The 26,058-nt window shown below is 38.6% G+C and overlaps 1 protein-coding gene and 1 long non-coding RNA gene across 6 annotated transcripts in view; one reads left to right on the forward strand and one right to left on the reverse strand.

The window, feature by feature from the left end:
- SLC10A7 (solute carrier family 10 member 7) overlaps positions 1-26,058 on the forward strand; it is a 259,177-nt gene that overhangs the window by 201,678 nt on the left and 31,441 nt on the right. For both annotated transcript variants that reach the window (XM_050791779.1, XM_050791780.1), the window contains exons 7-9: positions 5,810-5,893; positions 16,477-16,642; positions 17,654-17,705. In XM_050791779.1, coding sequence (XP_050647736.1) covers positions 5,810-5,893; positions 16,477-16,642; positions 17,654-17,705 — 302 coding nt within the window. The remainder of the gene's footprint in view (positions 1-5,809; positions 5,894-16,476; positions 16,643-17,653; positions 17,706-26,058) is intronic.
- LOC126955335 (uncharacterized) overlaps positions 1-26,058 on the reverse strand; it is a 101,462-nt gene that overhangs the window by 31,930 nt on the left and 43,474 nt on the right. The gene's annotated exons all lie outside the window — the stretch shown is intronic.

The following is a 26,058-nucleotide window of genomic DNA, read 5'->3' on the forward strand; positions in this document are numbered from 1 at the left end:
AATACAATAATGTTTTAATAGCTGGGAAGAGACACAAATAGTGGAGATGCCTGTGGCTAATGGATTTCCCTGATAGGAGATAAAAGGCTGATTACACAGCAGAGCAAGTGAAGAACTGGTGCATTAATGACAATTTACAGGTCAGCTCACTTACAGGAGTGATTTAAAATGCACCATCTGTTTTCTAACTGTAGGTTGATAACTGTAATTCTACAGACAGTCAACATCTCTTCATCAAGAATTGTTACCTATTTGTCTTTCTGAGTCTGGTTAGTTTGCCCCATATTATTTTACCAAGTGGACCCCCAGATTATTTCCAGATGAAATAGTTTCTAGATTGAATGGGTTGATAACATCCAATCCTGCTTCCACTCAGTGTCTCTCTGCCCAGTTAGAGAATTAAGCCCTGATGTCCTAGGGCATCCATTGTGTGTATTGAACTAACTTCTCCCTAATGCATCTGCCCTGGCACTAGTTATGTACCATCCTTGGGAGAGTCGAGAAACCAGTCCCTCCAATCATTTTCTGTGTTCTGTGGTTTGCCCCCTCCCCCTCCCCTCATCCCCCTCCCCCCATCCCTCCCCCTGTCTTTCACATAGGCACAAAAAGAGGAGTCCAGCTTTGATTTTTCACTTATGTCCCCTTTCCCTGTTTCACACTGTACTACCTAAAACTAATGTGTAGTAGAGTGTAACGAGTTAAGTGTGAGGGCTTTGGAGCTACACTTGTGGGTTTAGATTCTGTCACTTTCTAGCTGTGGTGACCTTGTCCAGGTTGTTTAACTGTTCTGTGCCACTGTTGCCTCTTGTGAAAATGAGGGTAATAATAAAACCAACATCAAGGGGTTGCTGTGAGAATTAAATTATTCCACATGCAGTAAGCATTTAAAGCAGTGTCTGCCTCTCAAAAGAAGACATACAAGTGGCCAACAAATACAGTTAAAAAAAAGCTCAACATCACTAATCATCAGAGAAACGCAAATCAAAACCACAATGAGACACCACCTCACACCAGTCAGAATGGCTATTATTAAAAAGTGAAAAAACAACAGATACTGGAGATACTACAGAAAAAAAGAGAACACTGACGCACTATTAGTGTGAATATAAATTAGTTCAGTGTCTGTGGAAAGCAGTTTTGGAGATTCCTCAGAGAAGTTAGAACTACCATTCAACCCAGCAATCTCATTACTGCATATATATCCAAAGCAAAATAAATCATGTTATCAGAAAGATACATACACTCACATGTTTATCATTGCACTATTCAAAATAACAAAGACATGGAATCAACCTAGGTGATTAGATAAAGAAAATGTGGTACATATACATCCATGGAATACTACACAGCCATAAAAAAGAACAAAATCACATCCTTTGCAGCAACATGGATACAGCTAGAGCCCATTATTCTAAGCAAATTAACACAGGAACTGAAAACAAAATACTACAATGTTCTCACTTAGAAGTGGGAGCTTGGATATTGGGTACTCAGGGACATAAACATAGCAACAAGAGACACCAGGGACTAATAGAGTGGGGAGGGAGGAAGGGGGCAAGGTTTGAAAAACTAACTGTTTGGTACTATGATCACTATCTGGGTGATGGGATAGTCTATATCCCAAACTTCAGCATCACTCAATATACCCATGTAACAAACCTGCACGTGTACCCCTTGAATCTAAAGGAAAAGTTGAAATTATTTAAAAATAAAACAAAGCAGTGTCTGGCACATGGAAGTGCATGATAAATGTTACTACTGAGATTATAGAAGACAACTGGTTGGGAGACCTGGCTGATGATCCTTTCTTGGGTCTGGGAACTAAGTAGAGGTTTGCAGCTTACCTGAATGAAGTTGGAAGAATGGAATGAAAACATTGGCAAGCTTTTTCTGCCTTTGTATTACAGTCATTCACTAATTGACACACATTCATTGAACACCCACTATGTACTAGATTAGTGGTTCTCAAAGTGTGAACCCCCAAGTCAGCAGCAGCAGCACCACTGGGGACCTTGTTAAAAATACAAATTCTCACCACAACTCCCATCCCTCTCCCCAGGCTTTTTGAATCAGACACTGTGAGGATGGGGAAATCAATCTGTGTTTTAACAAGCCCTCCAGATGTTTCCGATGTGCTCACATTTGAGAACCACTGCCCTAGATGTAGAACGTGGTCACTCTGCTGGGCATTGGGACTGTAAATGTGAATGATATAGTGTCCCAACCTTCAGGAGCATAGATTTGTAAGCAAGAACAACCAAGGATTCCAAGAGGTGCAATTCAGATACAGAGAACAGTGGTTCACAAAAGAGAGGGTGGCCAATTCAGCATTTTGGGAGGAGGTTTTGGAAAGAATTCCTGAAGAAGTAATGTTTGAACTGAGTCTTGGAAAAAGACTCATACTTTTCCAGTTATAAGTGGGGGAAACAACATTCCAGAGACAGGATTGAGTGCATGTATACTTGGTGATGGACAGGCATGCACACCGACCTCAGCTTTTAAAAAGCAGCAGCTTGACAGGAGGGGTTTTTGTGTTTTTGTCTACTGTTGTATCTGCAGTGTCGAGAACATGCCCCCAGCTCACAAGAAGCACTAAGTAACTACTTGAATGACTGAATGCAAAGATCCTAAATTGCCACATACTAAATTTTCATGAATGATTTCTTCTCAGCATAGGATAGTAAAACAAAGAAATCAAGCTAATGGTGAGTTTCCTCCTTTAAAGTACTACATATTTCTGCTAGAAATTAGCCAAGGACTGGATTGCCTGCTTAACATGCTATATCTTAAACCATGGGTTGACAGTATGAGACATATTACTTTTAAATCTGCCACGGTACTCGGTGAAGCCCAGGGCACTTGCTTGATACAACCTTCTGAACCTGAAAACTTCACCTGCAGATTACTGCTGCTTCTCATAAACATACTGATCTTTACAATAGAAACCACAACAGGTTCCCTATTAAAATATGAAGAACCAAATACCCCAAGCAGCGTATTTCCTTCTGCTTTAGTTAAAATCACCTCTGCATACAGAATTATTGGATTTTGTGTCTCTCTAGTCCTGTCCTCACAGGCTGCGCTGTGCCAGATGCTTGCTGTTCTGTCTTCTGGATGCCAGGGCATACTTCATAGCATCAGAAACTTCCCCAGGGGTCCTCTGCATCTTCATACTGACCACAGTGACAGGTCTGGTGGCCAATTCAAAAGAAAGGACTTATGCCAAATTAGACTCCAGTACTGAGGTTTCCTTCCTTTCAGAGCCACTTCTAAGGGAGCCATCCTGAGGGATTTTGTCCCCAGCATCCCTGCCATACCTTGTCTGGCTTCGTGTACCCAGTTAATTACATCCCTGAGTAGCTTGCTCTGATCTCTGATCTGACAGAGCCTCAGAGGAAGGCTGCTGTAACCTGTGTTTCCAATCAAGTGGATCAGAAAAGGGACCATAGAGATCATGGACAACCTCCTCAATCCATAGCCTTGTTCCACTGTCTTCTAAGAACATGCGGTTTCCAAACGTTGAATATGCCAGTGGTCTGATACGTGAAGGATGGAGACATTATAAATATATAATATTTTTTAAAACCCAAGTTGAAATGGGTTTTTCTTTATTTTGGGGTGCTTAAAGAGAGAATATTGCTTTGAAATGGTTATTCATTTAAAAAATTTAAAAACCTAATAATTAAAGTTGAGATAGAAAGAGGAGCCAGGGATATGTGAGATCACTGAAGCGATTTCAGGCAGGAAATGTCGCCTTTTACGTGAAGATTATAGCTTAATTTTGCTACCTGTCTCCAAGTTCTGTAAACCTTAGGAATAGAGCATTGAGCTGGACCTTCTTGAACTTGAAAACTTTGTTCTTTAAAGTTTATTTTTCTATTCATCCAGTGCCTCAATTTCTCTGTAGAATATATTTTTTCTTTATATCAGTCCTTGCTCCAGGAATATCCTTAGGGTTAATATTTGTGGAGAGAATGTATTTGTTAAGCACCTTGTGCTTCAGAGACATAGTTGCTTTAAAATAGAGCTTAATTATTAGCTTTTAATATTTTGGTTTTGCATAAAAAGAAACATCTAACAGCCATGTGACATTTAACACACCAGGAATCCTGTTTGTTCTTTACCAGTTTCACTTTTTCTGTTTGTCTCTCTTCGTTTTAGTTTATATTGGTTGTGGAGAAAAAGGGCTAGAGACCACCAATTTTTATGGGTTAAATAAACAGCCAGTGGTCAGTGTTGAAGCTGGTTTTCAGTGAACACAGGGCCAGTGATGGGCCAGACATATGTTCTTGGCATTTTGAGTGCATGCAGACTGGGGCTGAAGCTGGGGGACAGAATTTTATATAATATGTCAGAGTGGGCCAGGCGCGGTGGCTCAAGCCTGTAATCCCAGCACTTTGGGAGGCCGAGACGGGCGGATCACGAGGTCAGGAGATCAAGACCATCCTGGCTAACACAGTGAAACCCCGTCTCTACTAAAAAATACAAAAAAACTAGCCGGGCGAGGTGGCGGGCGCCTGTAGTCCCAGCTACTCGGGAGGCTGAGGCAGGAGAATGGCGTGAACCCGGGAGGCGGAGCTTGCAGTGAGCTGAAATCCGGCCACTGCACTCCCGCCTGGGCGACAGAGCGAGACTCTGTCTCCAAAAAAATATATATATATATATATATGTCAGAGTGGAGAGGAGATTTTGGTAAACCATTCATGCAAAAATCAGTGAAAACACTGCTCCCACACCACTTCATTCAGAGCTATTGACTTCAAGTAGCTAAATGTTTGATTTCTTCTATTTGACATTCTGTACCCTCAGTCATCACTACTTCCGTATCCTTTCACAAAAATTATTTTCCAAAAGATATTTCCAAGTGTAACTAAACTTAGGTAAATATGAAAATTTAGGTTTAGTCTGCAGGGGAAAGGCGAAAAGTAAGTTCCAAGGGCCAATTATCGATGGTTTGGTAAATCTGGTTGCAAAATGAACCTGTGAAAGAGAAAAACATCTATTGTTTGTCCAGAGAAGTTTGAAAAACAGAGGAGGTTTTGACCAACACTAAAAAGTTCATGGGAAGACTTAGCAATTCTTAGTGATGGAGGCTGACATGAGTGTGTTACTGTGTGTGTAGATAAGCACTCTTGTGCTGCAGGGAATAGCATCTTCATGAACCTGAGACTGTAATTGTTAGCAAAGAAAGAATCAAAAAATTAGGAAGAAGAAAAATAGGAATTATAAACAGCGTTAAAGCATACAAATTTAGGGGAGCTATATTGAAATTTTAAGTTGAAAAATAAGTTATGTTTCAGGATTTCCCATTTGCTAGACCTCGTGTAAGAAAAACTTCTACGGGATCTGAGATTCATTATCTTTGTTTTGAAGGAGTCGGAAAGTTAGAAACTATTTCATTTGCATAAATAAAAATGTTATCTTGATAAGGGAATGAGACATTTATTTTAGATGTCTACAGACAGGTGAAATAAAAATCACATAAACTGTAACTGTTGATGAAATATCATGCCATATGATTATAGACTGTATGAACACAGAATGACTTTACTAAAATAATAAGCAATTTAGGTTGATTGCAAATCAATATTTTTCTCAATCTTAGTCTCCCAATAAAAGTTATATTTTAAAATACCTAACAGTCTTTTGTGTTGAATTTAGAAAATTAGAGGTAACTTCACTTATTCTTTGTAGATAGCTACCAAATTTTTGGTGCACCTGAGAGAATCTATTTATTGCATTATTTATAAACACTAATGCTTGATAACTGGTCCAAAGTAATTCTAACTCCTAGTTTCTTGTTTTACAGCTTGGTTCATCTTCTTCTGTGCCTTTCACATCTATTTTTTCTCAGCTTTTTATGACTGTTGTGGTTCCTCTCATCATTGGACAGGTAAGGCCTCCAATTCTATCTGATCTTTTCTTTACGGATCAAATTGTGAAATCTTACATAATGTCAGAGCAGTTAAGAGAAAGGATATTCAGAGGGAGAAGATAAATGAAAATATGAGACTGAAAACAGAAGTTTCATCAATCACAGTATTCTCATCTTTTTTATTTTTTAAATTAATACTAATCTGCTTTGCAGTTAGCTGTATACAGGGACCCCTGCTAGCTATATATAGGGACTTCTACACAGAGTCTTGATTTTTTTTAAATTTATTATCTCCTCTTTGTAGCTGTGTAGCTACCTTGAAAACATCTAGCAAGTCTTTAACCTTATTCTGCAACTTTTGATAAGGTCTCCATGTTTATGACCATCGTTGGGAACAAGCATCTGTCTTTGGTTGGCGATAGACTCCTCCAACAGCAGTTATGTTTGTGACCATGTAATTGATAAACAGTTTAATACTATTATCTCTTAAAGTTTATCTTAGAATATTTAGGGTTTACTTTGTCATTCTTATTCAATTGGACTAATAAAAATTCCATTGTAACTTCTTATAACAAGTTAGTAGTAAGCATATAAGCACACAAATTTTAAAACAAGTGCATTTTTTTGGTGGTTGTTTTTTGTTTTCTGTAAAATCATAGGATGCCACAGTATTGGAGTATAAAATTTAATGCACAACTAAAGTGAACAAGTCTTAGGAAAGCAGTACATTAAGAGCAACTAGATTCTAGACTTATTTCTGCCTTTTATTTGCTGTGTTATTATGGGCGAGTTATTTAATCTCCCTAGCTCCAGGTTCATAATTTATTAAATATTATGACAATAATATCCATCGTAAAGGGCTGTTGTAAAGATTAAATGAAATATGCATGCCTGTAAAGTTCTTGGCATAGAACCTAACACAGGTAAGTGCTCTGTAGCTTCTAATATCATAATCATTATTTCCAAATTCCCTGAAAATACTAAACAGGCAGCAAGTATTTGAAATATTGAATATAAAAAATGTATGCATAGGCTGGGCATAGTGGTTCACGCCTATAATCCCAGCACTTTGCAAGACGGAGGTGGGCAGATCACCTGTGGTCAGGAGTTCATGGCCAACCTGGGCAATGTGATGAAACCCTATTTCTACTAAAAGATACAAAAAAATTAGCTGGGTATGGTAGTGGGTACCTGTCGAGGTTGACGCAGGAGAATCGCTTGAACCTGGGAGGCAGAGGTTGCCCTCCAGCCTGGGCAACAGAGCGAGACTTTGTCTCAAAAAAAAAAAAAAAAGACAAGAAATGTATGCATAGACATGTAATATTTACATGCTGTCTTAGGTCAGGGTCTTTGGGCAAAGACTCAAAGACAGAGGTTTTTAGGCAGGAAGTTTACGAGGGTGTACCCTTGGGAGCAATAGAGTGAATAAAGTAGGATGGAGCTGATGCAGTCCCAGCAAAGGTCTCAGTAGATCCCATGGGGAACTCTGGAGCTGGAATGACCCCTCAGAGTTGTCCTACCTTAAGGCAAGAGCACCTGGTCTTTATACTCTTACACTGACCAGTCATTAGATACTGGCTTCCCTCCTACCCTCCATGAGGGCTGTGACCTTGGGTGAGTCTGCTCTCTCAGGCTGAGGGCAAGTCCCAAAGAGGAACTCTGCTGACATATTTTACTCACCCAACACTCCCTGCTGCTGTGGGTATAAGCACCTCATTCCTGAAGAGAAGGATCTGGGTGCTGCTCCACAGCATCCACAACACATGTGCTAACTTTTTTTAAATTTTATACTTAGAAAAGGGACTAAATTTAGCATAAAATGGGGGATTTAAAAGTGCTTTAAGAATAGCATTTAATTAAATATAAAATGATACTTAAAAAATACTTTTCCCACAGTGCTGATCACATAACAGAGATTCTGAATGAATGTTACATCCCTGCCTACCTCTCTAACCTCTGCCACATTTCCCACTTCCAGCCTCCCTGGCTTTTCTCAGTTCCTGCTCATTCTTTCTGTTTAGGGTGTCTTTCTGCCTACCCTCCCACCTCAACCTGTTTCTCATTTGACTCTTTAATGAAGACGCCTTGGAACCATATAGCTGGTATTTCCCTGGTTATTCTTCATTGCAACACCTTGTTTGATTTTTCTTGACCTTTCTCACAAAATATACTTATGTTTAGTTTGCTTGTTAACAGTTTGTCTCTGCCATTCAACTATCAGTTTCTTGAGTGCTGGAGCCATATTTGTTTTGTTTATCATTACATTCCCAGACCATAGGTACCCAATAAATATGTGCTGAAAGAGTGAGTGAAATAATGAACAAGCCAGAGTTCTATCATCAGTAAGGGATATGCTTTGTTGTATAGAGGTATAACTGAATCTACCTGTACTTCTCATCTCCACACAGTTTAAGCTGTGGATTTATATTAGTTTATATTCATACATATTTTCTTTGTTCTGAAAATAATTCCATCTAATAATTTAAAGCTCATACATTCTTCCCATAGTAGATCTTGGAAATTCCCCTATTAATAATAAATGCTTGGCTTAAAACATACAGACAAAATATCTGTATATAGGTTACTTAATTTTGTATGTATAGGGTTATATAATGTATGTAATTTAAAAACATTTATCCTGAAGGAATGATGAATTGTTAGATGGCTCATTCTTCATGTACTCAGTAGTAAATAGCAAAGTATTCAGTAAATTATAAAGTAATAATGGTAGTCAAAAGGTAGTATAGGTAGCTTTTTCTTTTCTCTTAAGTGTTCTAGATACCACAGTTCTTTGATGGCTCTTTTCGAGGAGAAAACCTATATGGTTGCATCTACCTGCCCCTCCTCTTGTATTTTGGTCTTAGGAATTAACAGTCACCACCCTGTCTCCACATCTAGAAACCACCAATCAGCCTTGCCTCCTCCCTCTCCTTACAGCCATACTCCTTTACCTCCAGGCAGTCACTTCATCCTACCATTTCTACCTCAGAAATCTTTCACACCTGGCCCCTGCAGCCCTGGTCACACTGCTGGAGAGGATGGCACACCATCATCTCTTGTCTAAATTATTGCACCTCCTAAACCTGTCTCTCTGCTGTGAGTCTCTTCCAATTCCCATCTAATGTCTTTACTCCCTCCAGAGTAGTCCTAAAACACAAATCAATTCACATTATTCCTCTCCTTAAAAACATCCCCATGCCTCCCTGTTGCCAATTCCTTGCATGGCCCCAAAGCCCTTCACAGTCTGGCCGAACCTGCTTCTCCAGTGCCACTTCTCACCAGTCCTCTCCTTAGGGCTCTGCTTTTCCCATGCTGCATACTCATCATCCTTCACCTGACCATGGCCCTTCACTGCTCTATGCCTTTGACTGTATTGCCAGCAAACTCCTACTCATTGTTGAAGACTTGGTACAGAGGTGCCCTCCAATGTGACGCCTGCCTGCTCTGACCTAGACTGGCCTCGATTAAATTCCTCATCTCCCATAGTACTTGATTCATAATATTTATCAGGAAATAATATAATTTATCGATGAGCTGCCTAAAAGCAGAGACTATATCTTCTTAATTTTCCTACCTCCTTGCTTATAGTAACTCTCAGTATATATGTATGTACTTAATCTGTAATTTCATCCTAAGTAGTGGTCTCCATAGGTTAGTATTTATAGGTATACTTAATAACATATTCAAGAGTAGGGTGTAAGATGTATAAAAAGATTGACTGAAGAGAAATTTGAATTTATCTTCAGGGAGCCCCTAGCAGTAATTTTCCCTAGGTTGCCATTTGTTCAGGATATTTTTAGGTCTATATATAGTAGGTACTCAATAACAATGACTTACTTCTTTCCTAGTCATCACCTGAAAAACATATCTGAAAAAAAAAAAGTATATCTTTTTTAAGGACACTAGTTCAAGAAAAAATAAATTTTTCAAAATTTTATGTTAAAGAAAAGCCATATTTCTAACACCTCCTTTGACTTTAGTCTTTGGATGAACTGTGCTGTAACTGGCCCACAGGTACATTAACATAAACGATAGAGCCACACGTCTGAGTAGACGTTATCATATAAGTGCTGCTGCATGATCCTCAGGTCCTCCAGTACCATGGAAAAGGGGGAGCATTCCACAGGCAGGAGTGCCCAGGGCAGGCAGTGTCACCTCAGCCACCTCCTCCTACAGTCACAGCCTCACAAGGTCATCTCTGCCTGCAGTGGTATAGATTGTGTGGTACACAACAATGCTGCATTTCAAAGAAGTGCGCCCACCTTATAGGCATCATAGGTTTGAATATTTATTATTAAAATTATTCTGGCAGGAGGAAATAAAGTATATTAAAGAAGGGATTTTTGTAATACACACAAAAGTGCTACGGGGCTATAGCAGGCCTGTTGGACCTTGATGATCAATCTCAGGCAGCCCACTTCATAGCCACCATACCTGTCCTCACCTACTAAGCTCACATACTCTATTCAGTAATTCTTTAGTCTCACCAAGACCCCAGATTAACTGACCTTTCAGTCACCATCCTCATGACTGTACTTCCCTTCTTACTCAGCTTTGATTCCTTAGTCTGCCATTATAATCCCTCCTTGGCAAATATTGTCAGCTCCTTCACCCTTTCTCCCTTTGATGTAGTTGCTCAAAAAGCCCCAACCCTGGTTAAAGCCAACTCTGCCTACTCCACGCGTGCAATGGAGCTGCTCAGATTCCATGGCCTGTCATTCACCTCACTCCCTGGCAGAGCTCTGAGCTTCTTCACCTCTCCATTTTACCTACTTCACAAAGGCCCAACCCTGCTTCTACTGGAGCAGCTGAGCTGAGCTTCTCAGAAAGCAATACACATTGGTCTCATCTTGTGTTAAATTCGTGATGCCAAATTTAACGTGTCATCTAACACCTACCAGAAACCCTACCCTACTTCCTTATAATGTTCCTTTTTCTATTCTTCAAAGGGATTGTTACCTTATCCTCTATCTTCAAGTCCCTTGTACCTCCCCAACACTCTCCCACTTGCCCATTGTACTCACGTCTCACTGACTTTGCTTCTGTTTCTCAAACATGCCAGTCTTGCTCCTGCCTTAGAACCTTTGCACTGACCATTCCTTCTGCGTGAAACACCTTGCCACCTTTCCCATCCTCAGAAAGACCTTTCCCCACCCTCTCTTTGGGTGGCTACCCAGTAGCAACTCAGTCACTATCATATCATTTAGTTTAAACTGTGGCTAAGTATGTATCATTATTTTGCCTCTTGTTTATTTGTTGTTTTGCTTTTTATTTCTCTCTTAAACTAGAATGTTAGTGTCATAAGAGCAGGGACCTTGTCTGCTTAATCTCTTGATTAATCTTAATTAATCTCCTGATTAATCTTAATCTCCTCAACTGTGTGATGTAATCTTTGAGGACCCCTGTTAGCAGTACACATATGTGCTAGTTCAGAGGAATCAGGTGTACTGCATGTCAGGCTACTTTCACAACTGTAACTAGGAGTGCCGAATTATGAAAATAAACACTTGTATGGATTGTTACATGCATCTTTTAAAATGAGGTTTTATCATTACTGGTTAAATAGAAAATGGGAACTAGAGGGAGAATTAAAGACTAGGAAGTATGAGCTGAATATATTTTTCTTAATCTTTTATTGGTGATAAAAGCTTATCATTCAACTTGTGATTTATATTTCTGAGAGTGAATTTTATTTTTCTGTTTCCCCATACAATACTTCTTTTTGGTTTAAATCATTATTGACTGACTCTGATTTGATGGGAGGGGTAGTTTGGTCTTCCTCACTGCTTGGCTGCACACACGGCTCCTAGGCCTTACTTTCCTCATTTGTAGAACAAAGTGTTTTATATCTTCTACCCTGAAGGTGCTATGACTCTGAGATAAGATTTATCTTTCCATAGATGGCTAGGAGATTGTTCCTCTGTCAATCTAGAAAGAAAGAAAATTTGTGCCATCGTAGCATTTTCTCTTCTTTTCCAACAAACCTTTTCAATACATCTAAGCGCTTGAGACAAATACTTATTTTGTGCATTATATTTAAGAGTGGTATACAAATAAACAATAAAACAGAAATTCTACCACTTTTTATTTTCCACCAACTTGAATATTTTTTAAAGCAGCACACTAAAACCTACTTTTTCCCTATAAATTAATAATAAAAAAGCATATTTATACATTATCATTCATGCATTCTCTGGTCTTTCCATTAGTGATTTGTTTCAGTTTGAGATGGGCCTTTCATGTTAAATAGTCTTCCATTAAAGTTGAAGCTAGTGTTATTAATACTAGTAGAGTTTTACACTTATAGCATTATATTAGATATGAACAGTTTTCATTGCTTCACCTGAAAATTGCTTTGAGAGAAAAGTAACAGTGAGGTGTACTGATAAATAGGGATAGAAACATCACCAAACTGAGACTCGGAAATAAGAATAGTGATCATTTACCAGGTACAGGCCCGGTCTGTAAAGCATTTTATATTTATTTAATTACTTAATCCTCAAGACAACTACTGTTATATCACAGACGAGGCACACGGAAAGTAAGGAATTTGCCCAACATCACAAAGTAAGGATTGGAGCCAGGACTCAAAGTCAGGCGCACTGTAGCTCCAGAGTCTGTACTCTGAACTCCTGTGCCATGGTTCCCTCAGGAAATAGGGGTCGTAGTCCTACTCAGCCACCTCCCTAGCTTTTCAACATTTTATGCGAGTTGACTTGGTTCTCTGTGTCTGTTTCCAACTGTAAACTCAGCAGAATAATAGTGTGTGACCTTTCTCATGAGAATGAAATAAAGTAATAGGGGGGAAGAATTTTCAAAGAGTGAAGTAGATAATAAATGTTCATTGTGCCCATTTATTATTATTATTGTTTATGCTTTTTTGCAAAGTGTTTTCTTTTGAATCTACTCAATATTTAATAAAAATAAAGAAAAGTGTTATAGAAACTGGATTTGATTTCATATCTCTGACTTTATATTGCAACAGAATATTAATATAGAAACAAAACTTCATGAAACTATATGGATTTCATGTAATAGAGGATAAAAATTGAAGAAACAAACTGAAACCACCTTAAAGAAAAATGTTTTAAAATTCAGACACTTAACATGAAACATTATCTATCCTATATCCTTACTCAAAAATCAATTTATGAATAGGGTAAAGACAGAATAGAAACAAAAAGCAAGGAAATACTTTAACAAAAAAATTAAGAAAACTAAGATGATGGGTATTATACTTTATATCTATCTCAGTGAATCAACATTCTACACCGAAGACGTGTCATTTTTACAGGTTTCCAGCTTGGAAATCATGCAGGAATTGATATGTGGCTCCGTTTATTAGAAGCACAGAGAGTCAAATTTAAGTTTTCCTTTATCCTTTCCTGTTATTTAATTTAGAATAAGAAAATCAAAGTTTTGAAGGTGAGACAACAAAATAAAAAAGCTTCTATGGAAGATTTTTTCCTTCTCTCTTCACAGGGAAAAATAAACAGGTTAATGAGGATTTGTCACTTAATTTTGAACACCTACATTTCTCTGAGGTCTGAGGGCAAATGAATTAGTATAGATTCTGAAGGAAGATAGAACTGGCCACCTCACCAGAACGCCTTTTCCCACCTCATCATGGATTTTCTTTTTTCCCAAGAGAGAATTCTGAGGCATCTATATCAGGTTGTGTTGATCTAGCTTAAGCAAAGTGCTGTTTCCTATAAGGTTATTAAAGATTTCTATAAGGCAAAGAAGTTTGGAGAATTTTAAAATGACATGAATTCTTGACAAATACAGAATGATTGCATCAAAAGTGTAAGTGGCTAAACTAAGAGAAGATAAGGTTTCCTGGAGTTTATATCCAAAGCATATCTTTGAGGCATGTCAACACTACTTCACCCAGTTTTTGTTTATGAAACATTTTAACGCCTTTCTAGCTACATAGTGCAAAAGCAGCTGCTTTGTGAATTTAATTTTAGAGGAAGATGGAAAAGCTCTGTGCAACCTGGCAAGATATAAAAGGGTTTACTTAGAAAATACAGACAAATATCACAATAAGACTGGAAATGCTGAAAGACAATCTGCTTTCCCCTAGAGTTACTGTTTTACTTGTACATCTATCCATTCCCAACTTTCCAGTTCTTTTCTTTATTGAGATTAGGTATCCACCATCAATTTATTGGAGTGTTTAGAAGAAAGACATTTTGTCTAGAAGGATTCTGGACCTGGGAGACCCTGTTTCTTGCCATACTGAGGGAGTCCTATTCTACTATGAGACTCTAAGTACTTTGCAATGAAGAAAGAGATTATTAGGTTAGCTCAATAAAATTACAGTTGGCCCTTTATATTTCTCGGTTCTGCATCTGTGGATTCAACCACCTGCAGATTAAAAAACGTGGGAAAAGACAATAAATAACAATACAATAAAAATAATACAAAATTTTAAAAATACAGTATAACAACCTGCTACAGTATAATACATGCGTAAATAGTTGTATTAGGTATTATAAGTAATCTAGAGATATTTAAAGTACACAGGAAGGTGTGTGCAGGCTATATGCAAACACTATACTTTTTATCAGGAGTTTGAATGTCAGTGGATTTGGTATTCACAGAGGTCCTAGAATCAATCCTCTGTGGATACCAAGGGACATCTGTATTGCTCATACAGTTGATTAATTATTACAGATTTGTCTTGGGTTTTAAAGTGGTTTTCACTTACAAGTTGCACCTCATTCATATTTATTTATTTTGTTGGAGAGCAATGCTGGTTGGAGAGGAAGACACTTATTTTTGGAATTGGGATCATACATTCTATAACCTATTGCAGAGAGGAACTTTTATGGTGTTTTTAACCATTGTGTATTAAAACAAGATTGAAGGGCAGCAACAATTTCAATAATTTCATGTAATTTCCATTTATTTTATTTCCTAAAGGAGTTGAGTTATATTAAATTTGGGCAGCTACCAGTTTTATACTACCAAACACAATAGATTATGAAATGACCCTTTAAATGAAGTCCCTCTGTGGCCTTCCAATAACCAGCTACCCACTACCCCCGGTGACATATCTGATCATGGAGACATCTGGATACCCATGATACCTATAGCACTATTATCCAAAATGTGTGTTCTAATATGTCAGTCCATAATGCTGTGTGACAGGACTGCTCTTATTTCTCTCTACATCACTGTGTTTTAAATTTAAAGAAAGAAATGAATGCTAGATAAATTACTATGGTTTGGGATCACTTCTATACTCCCCCCACCTTCCCAAAAATAAACCCCATAATATTTTATAAATCCAGGTGTGGCTTTAATTACAAGATCTACTTTTTTAAAGAAAATTAATTACAATTTTTTTAATATCTAACACACGTTCCACTTATTCCCACCCCACCTAACCTTCAGGGTTTTGTACCTGTACCTGGTACCAAATGGTCAGCTTTCTGCCAAGACTGCCTTTAATACACGGTCAGTTCACTTCATGAGTCCCTGAGAACAGCTGAAGTTGATCCAACAGCCAATTGTTCAAAGATTCTATTGAGAGTAGTTTATTTTATTCTTGAGCATCTGTAAAGATATGCTCCATTGCGAATTAAGCCTTTTTAGTGACAGAGTACATGATGACAGAACCCCATCAGCCTTATCAGGAGAAGTTCCCTGACCTCATTATTGCTAATGGATCCATGGTAATTCAGCCTGTTGTGAATTCTCATGTTCAATTATGCAGGATAATGAGTGATTCAAAACTTAATATGTCTCAGCTCTCGTCCTTATGATAGGACTTGTACAGCTTCTTTCAAAAGTGAAACAAGGTTTTAAGTAGAGTGGTTCACTTTTATGTCCAAACAGAAGTTATCACCAATATTCAGATGACCTGATTTTAAAATAAGACAGAATTGCTCTATAACTTTATATTTCACTGATCCTTTTGTAGGAAAGTTAGGACAGGCTTATTCATTTTTAAGTGTTAATTCTGGAATTCTAAAAGTATGCAAATGGCATTTGTCTTTGGATTCACAAAAACTCTAGATATTCAGAGTTTGAATTATTTAAACTCCCACAACACATGCACTTTTGCTTTTCAAGCATGAGTTATAATTTAATTAAAAACTTCTGGTGCATTGCTAGCATTTTAAATATTAATATGTTCCATGGATCACTTTCGATTATCTACTGTCTTGAAATTCTTGAAGATGTCAGATTTTTAAGATTCCCAAAGTTGCACTTGGAATTGTCTGTTGAGGCAAAAGGGACTGTGATAATTACACACATCCATTAGGATCAGCAGAGGAGATAAACTTTGGGGAGGCTTAATGGGCATGTCTCAGTGACAGCTAGCAAAGAGCATTTGGCATGATTAAGGATGGATTTGAATGCAGTTGAAAATATACTCTCATTATGGACACCCAGTGGAAGTTGCACTACAAATGTTAAATTCCCCAGAAGAAGAGTAGTGTGGCAGGGAAGCTTTGAAATCCACTGTGGCCATCAACCAAATTATTCTCTTTCCTTTATGTCTTTCTCCTGTCAGAAACACTTTGTGATGCCCATTTCAACTCCCTACATCTCTGAAAAGAGGCAACCTGTTGATCTCTGTATTTCAGATTGTCCGAAGATACATCAAGGATTGGCTTGAGAGAAAGAAGCCTCCTTTTGGTGCTATCAGCAGCAGTGTACTCCTCATGATCATCTACACAACATTCTGTGACACGTTCTCTAACCCAAATATTGACCTGGATAAATTCAGCCTTGTTCTCATACTTTTCATCAGTAAGTTGGCAAATGGGATAGCCTGGCTATCCCTCAGTCTCCTCAGTAGCAACGTGTAGCACTGTGTGTTCTCTAAATTCATGTCTAGTGTTAATTTGACTAGAAATGAATGCTTAATTTTCTATTACATTTACTCAGTGACTTTATTCTGTTCTTTTAAAATACATCGGCTTTACACTTACATCTTAATTTCCTTTGTTTTTGAGTCTGCTGCCCCATTTTCTGATTTACAGTAGTTGATGTCAGATGAGAGAAGCCTTAATTTCTGTCAGATGCAAATGTTAGATTGAGCACTGTGTCACCAATTTAGTTTATAATAACTTTAAACTGATCTTACGCCTTACTGTGATTTAAAAACAGGATTTATAATTTATGATACTGTTATTTCTAAGCATAATAACTTGGCTACATTGGTTAAAATATGAATATTTACATCATATTTTCTAATAAAATTTACCCAAAGTAATATCATTTCATTTTGAGAAGCAGCAGACTATAAAAGGCAGGAAACTGCTAAAGCTCAAAAAGCAACCTTTTGTTCTATTTATCCTATAATCCCAAAGACAACTGTTACTAATGTTGCAATATCAAAGAATCTTTTGTTATTCTAAAGTATATTGTATGCTACTGCATTTGTGATATTTGCTAGAAATATTCATAGTATAAACCAGCTATTTCTAAATTGACCAAATTAAATAACCAAATCTTAAAGAGGCTTTATGTTTTCCCTTAATAACAAAGACTGTGTCTGGGGATATTATCAGTAAGAACAGACTAAGTCCCACTAATTTAAATGATTATTTCAGTTTAGCAAGGCATGCTTGTTTGGTTTATTTGTTTGTTTTTCTTTTTTAGTTCCTATAAGTAAACTATAGGAACTAAAAGTAAAGTAAGTAAACCTATAGATAAAACAAATATAAGTAAACCTATAGATAAAACAAATATACCAGTAAGTATGCTACAAATACTGCTTTCAGCGTGCTAATTTAGATTCAATCTTTTTTTCTTCAGTATTTTCTATCCAGCTGAGTTTTATGCTTTTAACTTTCATCTTTTCAACAAGGTAAGTGATTTGGTATCTCTTGTTATTAGTTTTCTAAATGAGGAATCGTGCTCTCTACTTAGCTGCTATGCCACTACACACATTTATATTTTTTTCTCCTTTTACATATGTTTTTCTCCTGTCTCCCGGACCATTCTGCCTCCCTTCTGCCACCCTCAAATTGTAGACATTACAAAGGGTCTTTCCCTGGCCTTATCTTGTCTATCCACATCGAATGCTTAGGCAGGCCCCTCCATTCTACTGGCTTGAACTGTTAGCTTCATACTGATAATTTTCAAGTGTAAACCATCCATTGTAATGTTTTTCCTGAGTTTGAACCCTATTTTTGACTTACTATTTAGATATCTTTACTTGACTATCTTAACAAGACCTTAGACTTAAGATATTCAAAATGGAGTTCATGTTTTTCCCAAAAACTGCCTCTTTCTCTCTTATTTCTTTCCTTATTTTTAGTGAACCACCATCCTCAGAGTTACTCAAACTGGAATTCTTCACATCACTTTTTTTTAAATTTCTCGATCTGTCTTCTATAATATTTTTTCTGCTCCCAAAGCTACTTCCTTAATTCAGGCTCTTGTTGCCAGTTTCTCTCTAGGCTATTTCAATGGATATCTTACTGATAATTAATTCCATTTCTACACCCAGCTTTTGTTATGCATTTCATAGTGCTTCCAATGACTAGATTTTGGATAATGGCTCTCTAGTTCAGATATCTTTAATGGTTATCCAGTGCCTATAGAATGAAGTTTATTTTGGGGGACAAGGTCCTCTAGTCTATTTTCCAGTCTCATGAACCACTACTAGTATTCGTGCTATCTAAGCTTTAGGTTCTGCTCCCTGGAAAGACCTCATGCTTTCTCATTTCTGTCCCTTGCTTAGGCAGTCCCCATATCCAAATTATTCTCCATGTCCTGGTTCCTCCTTCCTGTTCTTAAAAGCTTACCTCCAATGCAAACCTTTATTATACATTACAAATATTACTTGAACTTTTGGTTAGAGAAAGTTACCATAGGGAATGACACAAATAAGAGGTGATTTCTATCTTGCACTGATAACCCAAGTGTCCTCTGGGTGGTACAGTAAGCCAACCTGCATTCAGTTCAAAGAAGAAGGAAGCACTTCCCAAGAGAGTATAGAACAAGGATTCATGGAAATGAGGGGACTTGACCTGAGCCATACAAAATGGCTAATTGTTCAGCAGTTAGAGATGCCAAGAGAGTTCTTCATGGGAGAAGAAGCAATAATGCAAATGTGGACACATACAAAAATCAAGATATGGTGAGACAATAGGAGTAGAGGAAGATTAGAAATAGTAACTGGAAGGATAGGCTTGAGCCAGATTGCAAAATCCATGAACACCAGGCGATAGCAATGAGTGACCACAAGGGAAAGAGCCTATGCTGTTTATAAGGCTTGAAAAAGTGTCAGAGCAGTGGATGGTACAGGCCTCACTTTAGGCACTTAGTTCTCACAGCACTTGGTATAGCACTAGGCTGATTGTAAACAGTCAATAAAAACTTATTGATTGATATAATTTGAAGCATTTTCCCAAGCTAGAGGTTGTGATTTATGAAGTAAGAGTAAAGCCTGGAGCCATTAAGTCACAGAGAAAATGTGACTTAATTGGGTAAGTCTGAAAGCAGGAGCTATTTTAAAGTTCTTTTTGTAAATGGTTTGTTATATCACCTTAGAAAAGACATTTGCCTTTCAATGGCAGTTTGTTTGCTGGTGCTTGTGGCAAAAGTGATCATCAGAACCACTCCTATCGGATGAAGTAGGATGCAGATATCCTGTTAGTGACTAAAATTTTCTTGAAAAATAGAACACAGAGCAGCCACTACTGGGACTGCTAAAGGAGGCATGGGTGGCAGAGATGTGACACCTAGTTGAACTGAAATTAAGAATTTATAGCACGGAGAAGACTGGACTTTCATAAGGATCTGTGATTTTAAAACCCTTCTGCATTCACCGAGGTTCTGTCAGGGTTTTTGTTTTGTTTTGTTTTGTTTTGTTTTGAGACAGGGGCTTGCTTTGTCGCCCAGGCTGGAATGCAGTGATGCCATCATAGCTTGCTACAGCCTCAAACTCGTGGGCTCAGGTGATCCTCCTGCCTCAGCCTCCTGAGTTAGCTGAGACTACACGCAAACACCACCATGCCTGGCTAACTTGTAATTTTTTTGTAGAGACAAGCTCTTGCTATGTTGCCCAGACTGGTCTTAAACTCCTGGCCTCAAATGATTCTTCCACCTTGGCCTCCCCAAAGTGCTGGGACTATAGGCAGGATTCACCGCAACTAGCCATCTGTCGGGTTTTTAACTTCCTTGACTTACGGTCAAACCTGCACATTCTTTGATAAACGACAGCATATAGCTTGATCATTTCTCCCTCTCTGCACCCTCTTCCCGCCCTGTCCCCTGCCATGATCATCTACTAATGATTTACTTCGAATTTGAAGCCTAAATTACTTCTCACATAGCCTCATTCTCTGTTCTCAAATTCCTGGCTTGCCTGGAGAATTTCTGTACTTTTGTTTTGTTTTGTTTTGTTTTTTGAGGCGTGAGCCACCGCGCCCAGCCCAAGAATTTCTATACTTTAAAAAAAATCTGGCTGGGTGTGGTTGCTCATGCCTGTAATCCCAGCACTTTGGGAGGCCAAGGTGGGCAGATCACGAGGTCAGGAGTTCAAAACCAGCCAGGCCAACTTGGCAAAATCCCATCTCTACTAAAAATACAAAAATTAGCCGGGTGTGATGGCATGCACCAGTAGTCCCAGCTACTCTGGAGGCTGAGGCAGGAGAATCACTTGAACCCGGGAGTCGGAGGTTGCAGTGAGCTGAGATCACGCCACTGCACTCCAGCCTGGGTGACAGAGCAAGACTCCGTCTCAAAATAATAATAATAATAATAATAATAATAATAATAATAATGAGATGGGGCATTAGCTTTGCTAGCTTTGTAATACATTATTTTTTACTTTTCTCTATCCTACTTGCTAGGAAATGAGTTGATTCATCAAACCAAGAGTCAGCTATCCAATGACCTAACCATTCCGCAACTTTGGGAAACTGCAAATTAAAAAAAAAAAAAAAAAAAAAAAAAAAAAAAGAACAACTAAAAAAACCACACATTGAAAAAGCTTAGAAAAGGAAAGCAGTAATTGGGCATCTTTTAAAAATATATAAAAAGTTAAAAAGTTTGGTAGGCTGATAACTAGAGTAACAGAAACCTTTATTGTTTTCACATTAGAGTGGCAAAAGAAACTGTAAAGAAAGGAAAAGGAAGAAAACAAATAAATTTGTATATGTGTTTTAATTCTGATCAGTACATTTCCAGTCAGATATCTCAATCTGCCTTTCACCATAGCCCTGGGAGAATCAGGATGGGAGAGTGGGAAAGGGAAGCAGGGAAGGAAGGTGGGGACGATCATTAATGGTAAGTTTCCTTACCATTTCAGAGGAGGCAACTAAGCCTTGGCACCTGGGTAGCTTGTTCAGTGCCACTGAACTAATGACAGAAGAGGTCTTCTCTGAAAACTAGCAGAGACAAAACACAGGTACAGAGGTTAACAAAGGAGAGGCTTCACATGGAAGTTTCCTCCTCTGAAAATAGTGGGCTTAGACAGAAGTATCTCAAAGGACCTTTTCTGCTCCACATTCTGTGATTCTACTAGTAAAACCTGACATGTTTTCCTCTGTGGGTACTGCAAAGGCAGGCAAAATAAACATTATGTGGAAAACACTGATTGAAAGCTTTGTAAGAGAGAATAAAAAGACCAGTTGGGAAGAAAAGGAAATAAACATCTCAAGAGAAGGCAAAGTGATCAAAAGAATCAGTAAAAACAGGATAAAAAGAAAATCAATATTAAAAAGAGATAAGGTAGAGTTAGAAAATAAATAGTAATGTGATTCCTTTCAAGAATGTGAGCAGACACAATAGAGATGTTAATCAGTGAAAATAATTTTAGTCATTACTACTCAAATATAATGTAGAGGACACTTGATTTTTCTGGGTCTTGTTATGACCTTGTACCATGAAGTCCCCCTTGACAGTATGTCTAAGCGTGGATTATTTACCAAGATAGCTGCTCTCACCCATTACATTTTGTAGTGTTTTTCGTTTTAATATTTTGTTTCTCAAAAGGCAAACTTATGACCAAGATTTGGGGCAACCAACTTACCAGTTGTGTGATTTTAAGGGAGTTGTTTAACCTACTTGTGTTTCCAGTTCCCTTTTTGGAAAAAGCAGAGCAATAACACTATTTGTACGGCTTTTCTGAGAAGGAAGTAATACTGGCTGCAACATGCTTAGAAAAGTGCTCAATAATGCTTATGCTATGGTAATTTACCACCCTCCTGAACAGAGGGTTAAGTGAGCATCTGCTCTATCAGCTTTCCCTGATGTACAGCACTCCGGTCCTACGTAGCTAGAGTACAAGTCAACCCTATTGAGGAGGAATATTGTTTTTAACCTTAAATGTTCCCTTTTTGTGCCTTAAGGTTCTAATCCTCCTTCCCACTGATGGACTTTTGGTCAGTAAAACTGTAGAGCAGTGTTACTGAGAGCAGTGAGCCAGAAATCTCCCAGTGTGGCCCTAGCTTTAGTCTCTTTACCTGAAACAGAGGACAAGTAAGCATCTCTTGCAAATATCCTCTTTAGCCACATTGTGAATGCTGCTCTAATGAGCAGTGGCCAGGGCCAGATTAATTCAGAGCCTCCTTGACCAGAGAGACTATGACATATTGGAAAAGTGCTATAACCTTGAAAAGAACAAGATATGAAGCCAAACAAAGTTTACTAAAGGAAAAATATATTGCCAGACTCTAGGAAGAAAACTAAATGCATAAACCCAGATGCAGCCATGGCTGATACAAACAAGGGCCACAAAAGACAAAGTTTTTGAAGTGCTCCTAGCACCACAAACGTTTCTGGACAACATCCCCCACCCACCTAAGCCAGCTGATCACATTACATGTTCTACAATCACTGGAGGTCACTGACTCCTGCATCGAATTTTTTTTATTCCTTGTTAATTGACTGAAATTCATATTCTACAACCTGCCAATTTCAAACTTTTCTAATGTCTTTGATTCCCAGCCTTGGAATTAACTCCAAATAGGCTCACACTTTACAAAGAAAGTAAAATCTCTGACATAACTTGCCTCTGCTTGCCCGTTCTCTGCCTGAAAAATCTCCATATTTTTCACTCCCCTTGTTCACTTTTGTTTCCAATTCAGATATGATAGGAAATGCCCTGCTCCAGATAACCTCTTTATTCTGGCTTCTCAGGTCTCTTTGGGGACCTGTGTTCATCAGGTATTTCTCTCTGCTGTGTCTTCATTCTCTCTTTATAGTCATGGTCAAATATCCTGTGACCCTTTTCTTCTCTTTGCCCAATTTCTTGAAAACACAGTCCTCACTACTCCAAACACGGTCCTTCTCACCACTCCAAACATAGTCCTTCTCACTTCTCCAAACGCAGTCCTTCTCACCGCTCCAAACAGAGCCCTTCTCACCACTCCAAACAGAGTCCTTCTCATCACTCCAAATACAGCCCTTCTCACCACTCCAGACTCAGTCCTTCTCGCCACTTCACACACAGTCCTCGCCGCTCCACACACAGTCCTTCTCGCCGCTCCAGACTCAGTCCTTCTCGCCGCTCCAGACTCAGTCCTTCTCGCCGCTCCAGACTCATCCTTCTCGCCGCTCCAGACTCAGTCCTTCTCGCCGCTCCAGACTCAGTCCTTCTCGCCGCTCCACACATAGTCCTTCTCGCCGCTCCACACACAGTCCTTCTCGCCGCTCCAGACTCAGTCCGTCTCGCCGCTCCAGACTCAGTCCTTCTCACCACTCCACAGTCCTTTTCGCTGCTCCAAACAGTTCTCACCACTCCAAACACAGTCCTTCTCACCACTCCAAACATAGTCCTTCTCAGTATTCCAGACTCAGTTCTTCTCACCACTCCAGACTCAGTCCTTCTCACTACTGCAAACACAGTCCTTCTTACCAATACAAACTTAGTCCTTCTCACCACTACAAATTCAGTATACATCAGCATCAACTCCTTGGCCTCCTTCCCAAGGCTGACTGAGCCTCCTCTTTAATTCTCTGTTTCCTTAATGCTCCTCTCAGTTCCATATGCTCAAAGTTTCTAATTTCTCTTTGATTCTTCTCTCTCAAAGCAATAATATCAATATCCCCTAGCTTGTGTTCGACATATACATTGTGCCACATTCTTAACAAGCATTGGCATTTATCCCCACAATTGATCCTAAGAGTCAGAGAGTCTTATACTCATTCTACATATGAGCAAAAGGATGGCCTGGAATTAAAATCCGGCGTGTTTGCTCCAAAAGCCTGCACTGTTGATCTGTTGGGAGGTACTATTGCACAGAAGTTAACGGAAATCCTTTTCATCCTGTCTGCATGTCTCTTTCCACCACCTCCTGTCCTCACTATGATTCTTTAGGCCCTTAGAGCTCCCTGCTTCCTGCCCAGCCTCACCATCTTCAGTCTTATACCATGCTGTGTGATCACTGCTCCTTAAGAATTGATCCACTCATGTCATTCTACTGTCCCAAGTCCTCAGCAGTTTCATTTATCCCATCATATCAACTCAATACTCCTAATCATAAGCCAGTGTCCCTGCACACAAGTCAGCCTGAAGAATCTGTTCCTTGGCAACTGCCCCCTCTACTCCCGTACTGCAGTCTCACTGTCCCCTATCTAAAACACACATCTGCACATGTCTAAATCTATTCTTTAAGGCTCAGCTCAATTGTTATTTTATCCCAGAAGGTTATTTGTGCTCTATCATCATCTCCTACTTTCCCTGCCAAGCTAGAGGTGATCCTTCTCTTTCAGCTGCAAAGTACTCTGTTTCTCTCTCCTCTCCTCTTTCTCATATATATCTGTAGTGCTTTCATCTCTCAGCCCGTGCATTTACGGAACCTTATGGAACTCCTTCCCCATTAGGCCTACTGTGAGGAATAAAGGGATGAAGAAATATGAAAGCCATGTAGTGCAATGTTTAAAAAACAAGAATGGTATTACAATATCAATATGAGAATAAAATGTAGAAACAATAAGCCAGTGTTATTATACTCAATAAGAGTATATGATATGCATCCATGGGGAATCCTCAACTGAAGTGAAACACCAAAAATTCAGTTTGAAAGTTATCAAGAAAGAGCTTAGAAGTAAGACTGGTTAGGAAGCAGAAACATGCATGCCTTTTCAGAAGAGAGACCAAAGGCCATTTTAAATATTCTCTAGACACAGGCACAGGGGATGAGGAAGCATGGGGGTGGGGGGAGGGGGGGCGTGGAACTCTTCTCTCCTCCTGTGAATGTACAACAAGAAAAACAGGATGTGGGATCTATTTAGGGAAGATTTTTCTCCCATGGGATGAGAGTACTAAGGGAAATGATTGGGTCTCTTTCATTAGGGAGCCTTAAAAATCAGGTACATTGTTATATTTGCAACTGTATACATGGAGTCAGTTTCTAGAGCATTTTTCCATTTGCTAACTCTTCTGTCAAAGTTCAGAGCAGGGAATGAATAGACTCCACATAGTCAAATCCTGATATCCTGACTCCACAGCAAAGAATAGTTTCTAAAATATAAGGGCACAATCATAACAATGACATTTTTAACTTTTTTGGCTTTCTAAACCCTTATTATCTAAAACAGGAAATCTGATTATGACATCCAATTCCCAGGACTCACTCCGCACAACATTTAATTAGTTTTGACTCAGTGAGGTTTTTTTAAATCTTTAACATAGTATATAATAATAGTAGAATATAGTAATTAAGAACAGGCCTAGGAACTGGACTCTATTTGAATCCTGGCTCTGTCACTTACTACCTTGGGCCCTGAGTGTGTTATACACTTCTGTGTACCTCAGTTTTCTCATCTGTAAATAGGAACATTGTATCGCTTGCCTTTTGGGGTTGTTACTTTTACATGTAAAGACATTAGAGAAGTACCTGATACATGATACTGCTCAAAAAATGATAATTTGTTTTTACTAAAATATATAATGTTAAATGTTTGTTCATACCATGTATTTCTTAAGTGTATGTTTGCTGTCAAAAGGATGTGTTGCTCCTTGAAAGAAGCATTTTTAGAGATACATTAATCCTTTCAAGCCACTGGGTAAACATCAAGTAGTAACCTAGAGACTTAGAGTTCCTTGTTGCATTATTTTTATAATCAGTCCTGCTCCAGGGGCTGATTATATACATGATCTAAGGCGACCTCCACCACAAATTTTTTTTTTTTTGAGACAGAGTCAGGCTCTGTCTCCCAGGCTGGAGTGCGGTGGCGCGATCTCCACTCACTGCAAGCTCCGC

The sequence above is a fragment of the Macaca thibetana genome, chromosome 5 (genome assembly GCF_024542745.1).
Source record: "Macaca thibetana thibetana isolate TM-01 chromosome 5, ASM2454274v1, whole genome shotgun sequence".
Lineage (NCBI taxonomy): Eukaryota > Metazoa > Chordata > Mammalia > Primates > Cercopithecidae > Macaca > Macaca thibetana.